The 13,197-nt window shown below is 40.3% G+C and overlaps 1 protein-coding gene across 4 annotated transcripts in view; it reads left to right on the top strand.

The window, feature by feature from the left end:
• Window positions 1-509: 509 nt before the first annotated feature.
• APP (amyloid beta precursor protein) overlaps window positions 510-13,197 on the top strand; it is a 386,748-nt gene continuing 374,060 nt past the window's right edge. Inside the window, exon 1 of one of the 4 annotated variants that reach the window (XM_067538217.1) lies at window positions 510-918. In XM_067538217.1, coding sequence (XP_067394318.1) covers window positions 859-918 — 60 coding nt within the window. In that variant the 5' untranslated portion in view covers window positions 510-858. The remainder of the gene's footprint in view (window positions 919-13,197) is intronic. The other 3 variants (XM_067538219.1, XM_067538215.1, XM_067538218.1) reach the window with 3 other exon arrangements.

Here is a 13,197-nt window from a genome sequence, read left to right as displayed (position 1 = left end):
CAGGGATGACTGATCAGTCAACAAAGCAGCCATAGGCATATGGGCATTCTGCAGAAGATATCAGCAAGAACTGCTGCAGACAGAGAATTACAATAGCTTTTGGAGCAAGGAAAATATCAGCGATTCCAGAAAGGGTAAAAAGATGTTCTAGTTACAAAGCATGCATACAAATCCAGCATCAGTATAATGCCTAAACCCTTCGACCTAGGAGATCTTGGGCTCCAAGACATAAAGAATTGCCCCTGTCCGACATGAGCTTGGAAGCAGCTAGCAAAATGTGTCTTTTATTTGGATTTCATTTCCTTAAAGCGATGCGTTGTGCACCTGTGGCTATGGTGCAAACAGCGGGTGTGGCCGCAATCTCAGCAGACGGATGACGGGAGAGAGGCAGGGGCTAGAGAGAGGTGTTTCCCACATTGCAGCAGAAAGGCAGATTGCAGTCCCCTAAAATAGCTCCCGCCTGCATCCTGCAAACACAGAAGAGGAGCGGGCCTGACAGGGGTCTCGCGCACAGCGGCCCCGCTCCCCTCCAATCTGAGTGAAAATACGGTGGGGGCAGGAGCTTGCACCGTGGCCACGAGCCGGAGCGTGCAGTGAGTCTGCGAGAGCCGGAGTCGGCTGGCTGCGCTTTCCGCTCGCCTCCGCTAGGGGTCTCCCCGGGGGTGTGTGCGCTGCCGCTGCTCTGGGTGGGCTGGGATATCAGCTGACTCGCGCTCTGCCCGGAGCTCGGCGGGTGCTGCTGCTGCTGCCGCAGCTCACACTCCAATCCGGTTCCCCAGCAGCGGCGGCGGCGGGCGCACGGATTTACAGCCGGACTCTCGCCACCTCGCCGGTCTCCCCCCGCCCCACCCCGACGCGATGCTGCCCCATCTAGCGCTCCTCCTGCTGGTCTCCTCCTGCACGGCCCGGGCTGTCGAGGTAAGGGGCAGACGCCGGGAGGAGGGGTTGCTGCCGCTCTCCTCCCTGCTGCTCGGCTTCCCGGAGCCTTTGTCTGCGGAGGAGCCCCCAGAGCCGCCCCTGCAGCTGGACGGCTCGGGGCCGGGCGCCACGAAGGTGGGCGAAGGGACCCCTTGCCTGTCTCCCGCGAGGAGGGGCTGGGCTCCCCTCCCACCACCGAACAATCGGCTTCTCCAGCTGAGCAGCGTGCAATTGACAAAAGGGCGTGGGGAGGGGGGCGCGGGCTGCGAAATGCCGTGCACCGCCCGACCCCGCCGCAGCCCTCGCGCGCCTCCCGCTTTCATTGTGTGCGAGCGAGCGAGCGAGCTCCCTCCCTCCCCGCCCCGGGGTTGCAGTGCACGCCCTTGGAGCCGGGGAGCCTCTCCTGGCCGGGAGGCGCCCCGGGCGGGGGGATGCCCCGCGGCGCACAGTCTGGGCTGAGCGGCCGGACTGGGCGGGGTGGGTTGGGGAGAGCCTGGGGCAACGCCTGGCGCCTTGTTGATGCCGGCTAACTTCGGTGGCGCTGCCCCCCGGGGAGGAGCCGCCCCCGCCCCAGCGGAGGATCGGCCGCGCAGCCCCTCGGGATGCGCCCTTCTCCCTGACGCTGCGGCGCGGGCGAGCAGCAGCGAGCGCCCCTCGCCGGCCAGAAGGCGCCCGCCGCTGGAGCCAGTCCGCTGCGGCGCTGCTCGGGGCATTCAACAATCCCCCCGCCCGCCGCCGGGAAACAATGGGCCGGCGCCTCCCCCTGTCCGCCGGCCCCGCGCGCGCGAGTGGACACTCGCCGGGTTGCGCGGGGCTCCCTCGGCCGGGCGGCGATGGGGACCGGCCGGCAGGCTTGGGGCGAGCGAGCGCCGCGGAGATTAAAAGAGCGAGAAGAAGATGGCGCCTCTGCAGTGCAGCAAAGACGGGCTGGCATGAAAAAGCTGCAGCCTGGAGAAATCCTCCCACCGCTAGGTGTTTAACCAGCCTACTCCTTCCATCCGTGTCACTGCCCAGCAGGCAGCCTGTGCTGCGTGCTACATGGCGATGCCTGCGGGCAGGAAAAACACCCAGCCCAATGTGGGTGCGGTGGGGGGCACATTCCAGCTAACAGCGTCATGTATTTTCTTTCCCCTTCAGCCTTACGGCAACTTTGTTTTCCTCTCTCCCCCTCTTAATTGTTGCCATACGATCCCGGGGTTCTCTAGTGAGAAACATCCCCCGCACCGGCACGGTTTAGCGAAGGTTGTCGGCCCTGCTGTTGGGCTGAGTTTGATTGATCGCCGAGGATTTCCCTCCTGTTAAGGGAACTGTGGATGGGTAGAAAGAAGAATGAAATGTCTCAGCTCCTTTGGAATCGAGGAGGTTCTGAAAAGATAGAAGAAATCATAACTTAATTTGTTACATGGGATTTAATGTGTCCACAGTGGGTCTTTTGGGGGGTGGGGGGTGGGGGGGAACATGCAAATAACTGCAGCAGGGATGCTCCCCTTCGGACAAAAGCTGGACAAATACTGACACTGAAAAATAAAGCCAGCTGTCTTCTGAACTTGTTCTGTTCTTGTTTTCCAAATCTTGCCTTCAAAAGCACAGGCTCTCCCTGTCTGAATAAAGCAATTAATGCCTTGCTAGCAAGGAGGAATTCAATGAATGGGAGTGAAATGAAGACAAACTACAAGCTCAGTCTAAACAAACAAGCACAAGCCCATTGACTGCCCTTCAGCAATGAACTGCCAATCTTTATTTCCGAGAGGGCCTTCAGAATAGAGTATTTTTTACTCTAGATTGTGCCAGATGAGATGAGACAGGAACACTTTTTTAAAAAATTTTCTGAAATTGTTAATAAGAATAATACATAGAATGCAAACATTAAAATTGTTAACACAGGCTTAAAATTAAAGAGTTTTAGATTCAGGGTCTGATCTAAAGACTTCCTGCAGAGTGTAGTGCTTGTGATAGTTCGTGACCTCAGGGCAGCTTGCAGGATTGGCCCTTAATTTTTAAGTTGTTTGGGTTTTGTCAACTTGATTCAACCCAGTATTGTTTTAAATATGAATTAAATCTCCACCTAGGTGCAATCAGCTGAAAATAAAAATAAGGTTACATGTAGGAGACAGAAAACATTTGAGGTAGAAGAAGAGGGCACATTTTTCACATCTTTATTTTGCAACAATACTATCTCAGGCCCTGATCCTGCAAACAGGTACACAATAATTTTACGTGAAGACTGCAAGAGTAATCCTACTCACATAGAAGTGCTTGCAGAATCAAGGACTTGGATTTTACATCAGTTTGGTGTTTCTAAAGGAAAGGTTAATTGTTTGCAGTTTTAGGAGCGCTTCCCTTACCCATTCTTTTAGTGCTATCTGCTGAAGAGTGATGTTCTGCATTGTCAGCATAGCATCCTTTGTTTTGAAACAGTTATTTAAAGGAAAATATCACTGTGCATAGAGAGTTCCTATTTTATTCAGTGACCTGTGTTACATGGAATTCTCAAATTAGCTTGCATTTAGTTGCCAGGCACTGTAGACGTTTTGTTTTTAACAACATTCAGCATAGGAAAAGGTCTTACATGATTTTCACATGGTCAAAAATACACTTGTTTAAACCTATTACTATAGTATTTTGAATGAGTTGGTTCTGATAATATACTGAATATTTGATAATAGAAGAAATTGTGGGGGGGGGGGTGATAAGAAGAGGGAAAAGGAGTAAACAGCCATTTCAACTGAGGCAAATTCTATCAGAGTTTGCTACTTGCTTTAGATTCTTTTAAAATCTTGCTTCTAGGAATAGAAGTTTTTCTCTGACAGTTTTAAAATTGCTTTTGGAATTCATAAAGTAGCAGAAATTCCTGCAGTTCTGGTTTAAGAAGTCTTCCCTATCCCATCTTTTAGGGGTGAGGGCGGAGGGGAAATGAGAGAGACGCAGAAATTAGGACAAGGAGGAGAAATTGTTTGAAGTGACACAGAGGAGAATATGTATCCTATCCAGATATGTTAAGGCTTGTTGAAACATTTTTAAAAAAATGCATTCCTTATTACTAGTGTCCTCATTACCACTGTCCTCACACTTGTTTAAGTAATTTCTTGTTTCATTCCGTGTGACGGACTTGTGTTAAAGAATGTAAGATATATAAAGCAAAAATTGTCATGAGAATGAACAAGTGACATATAGTTGGAAAGCCATTTCTGCTTTTAATTATGTTCTTAACATGGAAATTATCTATTCGTCTATTTCCACTAATTGTCTGATTTCAGTAACTTCTTAGTGAACAGTCCCATTTTATTAGTGGAGATTTTCTTTTTAATTAGAGCATTTATAGAAGTATCCAGATTTCTATCAGCTCTGTTTTGAATGTTGCAGTTGTTCCAATGTTATTTATAAGTGAGGTGGTTCTATCATTTTATTAAAAGCTAACTAAAATTAAGATGTTTAAACAGGTGGTACATTCATTAATTTGGTATGTTAGCCCTTAGAAAGTTGTTGCAGTTAGGTAATAAATGTTTTGTATTTTCATTAACAAAATTATTGACCCAGTGTCTTGTAGAATTTTCTTTCCATACCTCTCATTTACGTTAAAGAAGAAGATAGTTTTTGAGATTTTTTTGTTTATGGTTTGTGTTTTAATACATGACCTGTGTAAAGGAAAGACACCAATTTGAAATCTAGACTGTAATTAAAGCAAACATCTAAATTAGTTGAATAACTGTGCCTGGTCCGGAATCCCCTGAAACCAAAGTTTATCATTAACACCTTTTGAAATTTCATTTTTTAAAAATAAAGCGCTTTAATATTGCTGTGTCAGACCTACCTCAACAAGAGAAAACGATCGTACCAGGGAACCAATGAAATTTGTTGTACACATGATTGCTATTCAAATGCACAAGTTAACATAGTCAGAGAGAACTTTTTCTCTAATCTCATTTATAGTAATGTTACTAGGCAATAGGTAAAGGATAATCACACAGATACCCTTTTATGAGACAAGGAGGGTGAGGTTGCTTTTTGCAGCTTAGTCTCTTTCACCAACAGAAGTTGGTCCAATCAGAGAGATTATCTCCCCCACCTTGTCTCTCATATCTTGGGACCAACACTGTCCCAACATCACTGCAAATGACTTTTAAGAGACTCATTTTCTGGAGAAAGATTATAAATTAGGTCATATTTTCATAAAACAAACCAAAAGAGAGGGGAAATACGAAGGAAATTCTTTGCCTGAGGGCGCTTGTGCAGTAGATCAGATCCTTCTTTATTCTGTGCTGGCTGGCCAGTATTTTGTGCAAGTTTTATGTCAGAATGATGCAGGCTGTCATAGCATGGCTTCATGAAGATTCATGCTGTGTGATCTTTGCATTTGTGTTTGCTAAACATTTAGTTGTGGAGGTTAAACGGGGCATATTTAGTTTGTGTGCAAGATGTTTGAAGAAAAACAAACATTTTTTCCTTTTATCAGTAGTCTTTTTCGACTATGAAGCTTCACAGAATAGTTTAATAACTTAACAGTTGTGTGTAAACTGTTTGATTGTCAACTTCAAAAACAAATCAGTCAATAAAAATGAACATCTCTGTGAAACAATGCCCACAAGCTGTTGGTTGCAGATAGTTGGTCAACAGAACGTTTGGATCACATCTAAATTGCAATGTCTCAGATGGTGGTGTTTTTGTTTTTTTTTTAGTCTCTTTACACTTAAATTATGTTTGTTGCTCTTTTATCTATTCAGTGGGTTGTTTCTCCCCTTCCATCGTCTTACTGTAAAATTCAGAATTCCCTAACTTGCAAAATATTAGGTTATCTTCATGCATTCTTCCTGGAGATTTTTAATTCTTCAGTGTTTTTCATCCCAATCCTGCCACTCTCTCAAAACAAAACAAATCAAGATAAGAACAACAAATGGAATAACATTCTCCCGGTTAACATCTAAAGAATTGCTAATGCTACATGAGTTTTCACTAAATATTTATTAGTTAATAAGTATTTTGTTAATTAAATCGTAAGCACATACAAAGAATAGGAGTAATTCTAGACTGCTGATAAAAGTATAATTGGGGTTATGTATGGTAATATATTGTAACTGTCAAGTGTGCTATCTGTCATGGTTTAACACTTAAGTCTGCAACTGTGTGTTATTGGATTTAAATTCTTGGGATTTTGAAAAAATCCTGTGGTATAAGAAGATTAAAAATGAAGCAAATTTAAGAATACTGTACTGCTTTGGGTTAACTTGGTTAACTATTAGAACATTTTCTTACATGAGATGAATTCACAAGTTGCTGCCAATCTGAGGAATGTAAAGATCCGAAGAGGAAAAACAGAAAAAATGAGAGCCTAAAGCAATATTATGTGAAAGAAATTTTCAATGGAAAAGTCAAAAATGTTGCCTTATTGTTAGATAAAAGAATATAATCAGGGCTGTATGATTCTACAGTCATAGAATTTGCTGTGGAATCTACCTTTTTACCCATACCTTGCTGCAAATGTGTTTAAATTCTAAGCTTTCATGGTTTTTAAAAATATATTTTCTGGTTCTTTGCTGGTGGTATCAAAGACATTGAGAACTTAAACTAGCTGTGCTGATTCAGTTTTCCTGAGTTTTCAGACAGCCTGAAATAATCGCTCTGTGAAGCAAACCACCCTTTCATCTTAATGTGTTGTTGATTCTGGAACCTACAGATAGCAATTTAAGCATCAATATTGCTAACAACTTCATTCCTGCTACTTTAGCAAAAGCATCCAGCTGACATCCTTATTTCATGATCCTGAACAGCTTCTGCCTTCACTTGGTTCCAAAAAGCTCCAGTGGTATCATGTCCAATTTCTAAAAACACCTTCCTTTCCTCTGAGCGTTTCCATGAAGCAGCTATATTGTCAATACACAAATCTGCATCACACATACACAATGTAGGAAAACTGTAAACTAAATTGAAATGATGGTCCCTCCTCCAAACAGCTCACAGATCAAATCTGTACTGTGCAATTAGTGTGGCCTGGAATTAAAAATCATAGAAGATTAGAGTTGGAAGGCACCTCAGGAGGTCATCTAGTTCAACCCCCTGCTCAAAGCAGGACTAACCTCAGCTAAATCATCCCAGCCATGACTTTGTCAAGCCGCAGCTTAAAAACCTCTAAAGATGGAGATTCCACCATTTCCCTAGGTAACCCATTCCAGTGCTTCACCACCCTCCTAGTGAAAAACTTTCCTAATATCCAACCTAGACCTCCCCCACTGCAACTTGAGACCATTGCTCCTTGTTCTGTCACCTACTACCGTTGAGAACAGCCTAGCTCCATCCTCCCTGGAACCCTCTTTCAGGTAATTGAAGGCCACTGTCAAATCCCCCCCCCTCATTCTTCTCTTCTGCAGACTAAACAGCCTAGTTCCCTCAGCCTCTCCTCATAAGTCTTGTGCTCCAGCCCCCTAATCATTTTTGTTGCCCTCTGCTGGACTCTCTCTCCAACTTGTCCACATCCTTTTTGAGACAGAAACTTTGTGGTGGATTTTGTGTTTACAGACACAGCTAACTTCAATTCTTATTTTTAAACTTCAGTTATAAATACCTTTTTATATAACTGAGCTACTACATTAAGCCTGAAATGTGGAACATTATGATAATGCAGTAGCTTATTACCATATGTCTTTGCATCATTAAAAGAGATCTTGATGGAGTCCACTTGCTCCTTAGTTCTTGTTAGTTTCTATTTTAATCTCTTATTTTCTATGATTTAAAGAGAGTTTAATCATAAATATGTTCTGGAGAGCCAATCCCATGGTTTTATCCCAGAAATAATACACACACACACACAGAATATTAACTGGGCATACATTTATGTACAAAAATACAACATTGTCTGGGTGAAGAGTAAACTACCGAGAAGGTTTAATTTGGAATGGAAAAAAACCCCCCAGTCACGATGATTGTATATTAAATCAGAGAGAAGCAAGAAGTCAGTGGTTGTAAAATGACTCATAATCCGGAATTAAAGAAAAACAAACCAGAATAGTTATAGGTATTATAAATGAATATGTAGTAATTAGTAACTGTCTTATAATATGAGTTGTGAGTTATTCTATGTAAGTGTGCAATATTTTTAATACATTTAATCAAGATCAGTAATAACACATGCTATGCTAGTTTTGAGGGTCATTTTTTTGCAATTTTGCAGTTCTACTCTATGTGTGGTATCCCCTTCCCTACCTTTTTAAATCCAGAGCTGAGTAAAATTGCTTTTTAATTTCTCAGTATTTTGAATTTTCTTCAATGTTTTGGAGCATCCACTAAGATGTCCTGATGACTTTTTCTTTCTCCCAGCTGTCTGTCTATCCCTGCACTATTATCCTTGAAGGGACAGTGTTATTAATAAGACTATTAAAACTAAGAATTTTAGGTCTCCTAGTTTACTTGTCACTGTTTGTCATGCCAGCTCCTGCAGTTCTAACATAAGTTGCTTGATTTTTCTTGAAGTCCCAGCTCCTGGAGTCATGTGATTATGTGAGATGCTAAGCTTTAATTAAAAAGAAACAGTTTAAACCTTGTGTTCGTGAAGAAAAGCCTGAAAATCTGAATTCTAAATGCTCAAAAAAACAGAAGGCAAATAAAGGACCCAATATTCATTTAAAAAAATGTCCTTCCTTTTTTAGTGGCTCTTTCAGTTTAGATAGTGAAAATGATTGCTTCTGTTTATAGTCATTGTTTGCTTCTTGGTACTGCCATTTTAGTTTCCAAGATGTTAGGTTAATGTTTGTTTTTAAAAAACAGCTGTTTTCACTGTAAGGTAATAGATTCCCCCCCGCCCCCAGAATTTTTTTATGCTTTTAAATTGATAATGTTCCTTTCAAAATCTGGTCAGAAAGATGCCACAGCTCTGAACTTTTGTTTAAAACTGTCTTAGGCTAGTTATAATTAAGAGGATCTCCTTGCCATTTGAATCCACCTTAAAACAGAGTTTTGCATAGGAATTGCCATATTGGATCGGACCAGCGATGATCATGTTTCTAGCAGTGACCCATATTGGAGGCTTCACAGGAGAGTGTTAGAATGCTCACATTTCATGCTATAGGCAGGATGGCAAGGTTCTTCTGTTGATCCATGCTGGGAGCAAGTGTTGGAACCATGCAGAAAGCTGCTGACTGATTTCTGCTGACTCATGGTAGCAGACATGATTCATTAACTCCACTCTTGATTATAAGGAAGTTTGACGTGCCTCTTTGGGCAAAGAGAGCTAAGATCTGGGACAGAAGTATTTGCAAAGAAATCCTAGGAACAGCCAAGTATGGAGAGAGAATTTAGGCTGAGGTACAAGGTGGAGCAATTTAAAGTTAGGCAAAATTATTTTAAAAAATAATGGATTTAAATATGAGACTGAGGCCAAAACTAATTTGAAAATTTGTATAATTTTAGATTAAAATTTATAATGAATTAAATTATCAATACTACTTGGTAGGGTATGTATTTAAATTTTACAGTTTGGCTATTGGTAGGTTAATATTTGCATTTAAGGCACTGATCCGTGCAAACACATAAGCGGGTATGTAATTTCACTCACATGAATAGTCCCTTTGACTTCAAATTGTGTTTAAAGTTAAGCATGTGCATAAATGTTTACAGCATAAGGGGCTAAAATTGTATTTTTTTTTAAAGTTTTTTTCATGGAATAAAATCTGCCATTCCAAGCAAATTTATTTTTAACAATGAGAAGTCAAGACTTTATTATTATTATTTTTTTTTAATAAAGTTCACAACAACTTTGTTACACACAGACCAATTTTTTTTTAAAAAGAGACCGTGAATGTTAGGCCATATTTAGTCACCTAAGGGTGGAATTTTCAAATCTACCTGGTTTAGAAGCACAAGTTCTATTGACTCCAAGCTGCATGATCTGATGGGAAAATAGCCTGGTCAAAGCATTTCAGTTCTCTTGCTTATGGAAGTTCAACATATCACAAGGTGGTGTTGATTGCAAATACAGCTTAGGGTATTTGCTTCTGACTTTGGAATTTGAATTTGTGGTGTTCTCTCAGTAAAGGATGCTAATGAAGCCTTGGATGTTTTGTTTTCAGCATAGATGAGCATCTTATGTTTGAAAGTTCTTGATAGAAACAGATCTCTTATGTGAAATCTGAAATTCTGCTAACAGGAAATTAAGGAAACAACTACAAAACATCCACTTTAACAATTGTAAAATGGAAGGCTAGTCAAGAATTAGCAACATCTAAATAAAACATAGCTTTTCAAAAAATTTAAATAAGTCTTATACACTCTGATGAGATATGTATCTGTTTTTAGTTAGAGATGAAACCAGACCACAAGAAAAGGATAAGTTTGGACTATATCCAGTGTCTGTGCGATTCTTTGCTGTACAGTTTGCGAACTCCATCAGCTTGCATATCGTCTTTTTAGCTCCATGCAGTCGTTGGTTGGCTTGTCTCTTTTGGGTTTTCCTGAGCAGAACGTTTTTTGAAAAATCAGTTTTTCTTTGTTTACAATGTTGTAGCCATGTTGGTCTCAGGATATTGGAGAGACAAGGTGCGTGATATCTTTTATTATATAATTTATTAGTCCAAATTTGCACTTTTAAAGTAGTTTCCTTGAATGTAGTTAGCTGTTGTTCTCCTGAGTAAGGTATATATTTATCTTCTTGAGTATTGAGTTGTATATCCAAGTGGCTGCACCTGCCAATAAATAAATAAAATACTAAGTCAAATGCTGATCACTAAGGAATATATCCTATAGCTCACGTAGAAGATGTCCAGGTATTTTCTTTAAGAACAATGGAGACTTATTTCAATGGTCATCTTACATTTTGGGAATGTAACTTTTTAACCAAAATTCAGATTAGATATTTAATTAGACTAGACTGATTTTTTTTTGAGTTGTTGGTGACAATTCCATTAAAGCAAAATATTTAGTATTCAAGGAATGGTTTGTCTTGGGAATGGTAAAGAAGGTGGCGCATAGGTTGCTAACTCTGTTTTGCCCTTTGTTACACAAGTCCAACTCCCATTAACTGAAATATGAGTTAAGCTTGTGTTGTCAAGAGCCAAATTTGGCCTTTGGGTCTTAAGAAAACTGAATTGATTGTCAGTACCAGTGGTTCAATGGTCTGTCCATCAAGATGACTGCTGTATTATTTTGTTCATAACTATTGGACTTCAGACAAAACTAGTCATCTTGAGTTTCTAAAATATTTTTTCATGTCCTTTGTAAAGTTTGTAAAAGCCTGAAGGCATTTCTTCAGTTTGTAATACAATATAAGGGGAAAGCTATATTTTTGGTGGCTTGTTACAAATCAGTATCTAGTCATTTTGTTCTGAATCATTTAGCTATTCTTGGATATGAGCAAATATTACCCACATTTATAGTCCCATACAGCTTCAACAACATGGTTGTTTCAGTTTAAATTTATTTATGTTGCAGCCTTTGCACTGATGAGGTCAGACAGTTGTTCAAGCCAGTGTTAATGTGAGAAAACGTGGGTGGCAATATAGAGGATGAAAGTGTTGGTCATTGTAGAGTAGGTAGTTCTGACTTGAATTTTTTTTTCAGACTCTAGCCACTTTGGTGTGTATTAAATGTCCTCAACCATGTTGAACAGGACTTTTGTCATAATATATGCCATGAAATCAAAAATTAGAATGGACTTACTTTCGTTGACATTAACGGAGAGTGCAGTGTCATATTAGGAGTACGTAATCTGGAATGGGTTTGTTTCTATGTGACTTACTGTGTTTAACTGTTTCTCTGAAATATTTTATAAATGGGCTTCAATTAATTTAGTTTTGTAAGGTGGTATTAGATATATTTAGTGAATTATGAAGCTAAAATTGGGTTCCCTTTAAGAATAATTTGTGTATCTGGCTCTAAATACAACTAAGCTATAAGTCAAATGTTTCACACTGCCTAATAAATCTTAATTAATATTTCTGAGCATGCTGTGTATGGTCCTTATTTACCCAAAGGATTTAAGTATATGCTTAAATCCATCCCTATTCAGGAGCCTCAATAAGATTTAAGCTAGTTCTTAAGTGTTTTCCTGAAGAGGGTTGCTTTTTTTAAGAATTGGGGCCTATCTGCCTATAAATTTCCATTAGTGTAGCAACGTACTTATTTTAAGGCTTGTGTTTAAGCTTCTGTCTTCAGTCTGTGTCATTGAAAGCCAAAAATTATATAAACGCACATTCTCACCAGGACTCTCTCCAACAGTGCAAACACCTATCACTGGATCTATGAACTGATTCTAACAATGGTCCAAAGAATGTCCTGAGACATACCTCATTCAGTACCTTGAATTGTTTTGACAACTAAGTGAAGTCAGCCATACTTTTGCTTAAACCCCTCACCCCCAAGCCCCTCCCCCCAAAAGAAAAAAAACAACAAAACCCGAAGTAGGTTTTAGACCTGCCTTTCCTTTTAAAGTCTGGTAAAAAATTTTAAAAAGCAAGCAAAAACTTGTCTTAAAATATTCCTGAAGCTGCACGGACTGATTTGCCAGTCTGCATTAGATCGCATTTATTATTTTTAAAGTACATTGTTGCTAATAATACCCAGGCTGGAATACAGGACATGACAGCTGAGCCTGGAGCTGCTGCTAAACATGCAGACTGCATTTCACCACCAGAAATGATGTGATAAGCAAACAGCTTGTACCTAGGCAGGTGAGAAAAGTGGATTGTCTGAGTTGTATTCCTTTTTTGAAAAAAATGTAATAGTGAGTCTCTTTTTTCAAAAGCAACACGTATGGAATTAGTTTTTGTTTGCAGAACACTAAATATGTGGTTCTATAGCTTGTATTGATTTGATTAAGTGTTCAAAAATACTAACAATAATTGCTGAAGAGTCAGCACTTAATCACATGCTGCTGAGATTGAGCAGTTTCTTGCTTTGAGCGTGAGGAGCTTTTCAGAACTGAATTGGAACAATGAATTTTTATTCAAAGATGGCTAAAAGGTAGAATATTAATACAGGAAATCTTGTCAATGGAAATGACAGGAATGCTTTTAACTTTGTGGTTATACCATGCCTCTTCAATGTTAGTAAACATTTATAATTCTGCAGTTGATTTCTGTACTGTCATTTTAATGTTACATTCTTTATCAAAATAGCCTCTTAATACTCTGGTCATCTTCATTCACATCTTTAATCCATTTTCTAATCACAGATACAGATTTTGCATTTAGTATTGTGTACTTAAAGGATCATTAAGACTCAGGCCAGATCTACACCAAAAAGTTAAGTCGACCCAGCTACATTGTCCGGGGGTGTGAAAAATCTGCTCTGAGCAAC

The sequence above is a fragment of the Emydura macquarii genome, unplaced genomic scaffold, assembly GCF_026122565.2.
Source record: "Emydura macquarii macquarii isolate MOO-44397 ecotype Brisbane River unplaced genomic scaffold, CSIRO-AGI_Emac_v2 contig_476, whole genome shotgun sequence".
Taxonomy (NCBI): domain Eukaryota; kingdom Metazoa; phylum Chordata; order Testudines; family Chelidae; genus Emydura; species Emydura macquarii.
The sequence above is the reverse complement of the archived record's forward strand: the minus strand, read 5'-3'. Positions and strand labels throughout refer to the sequence as shown.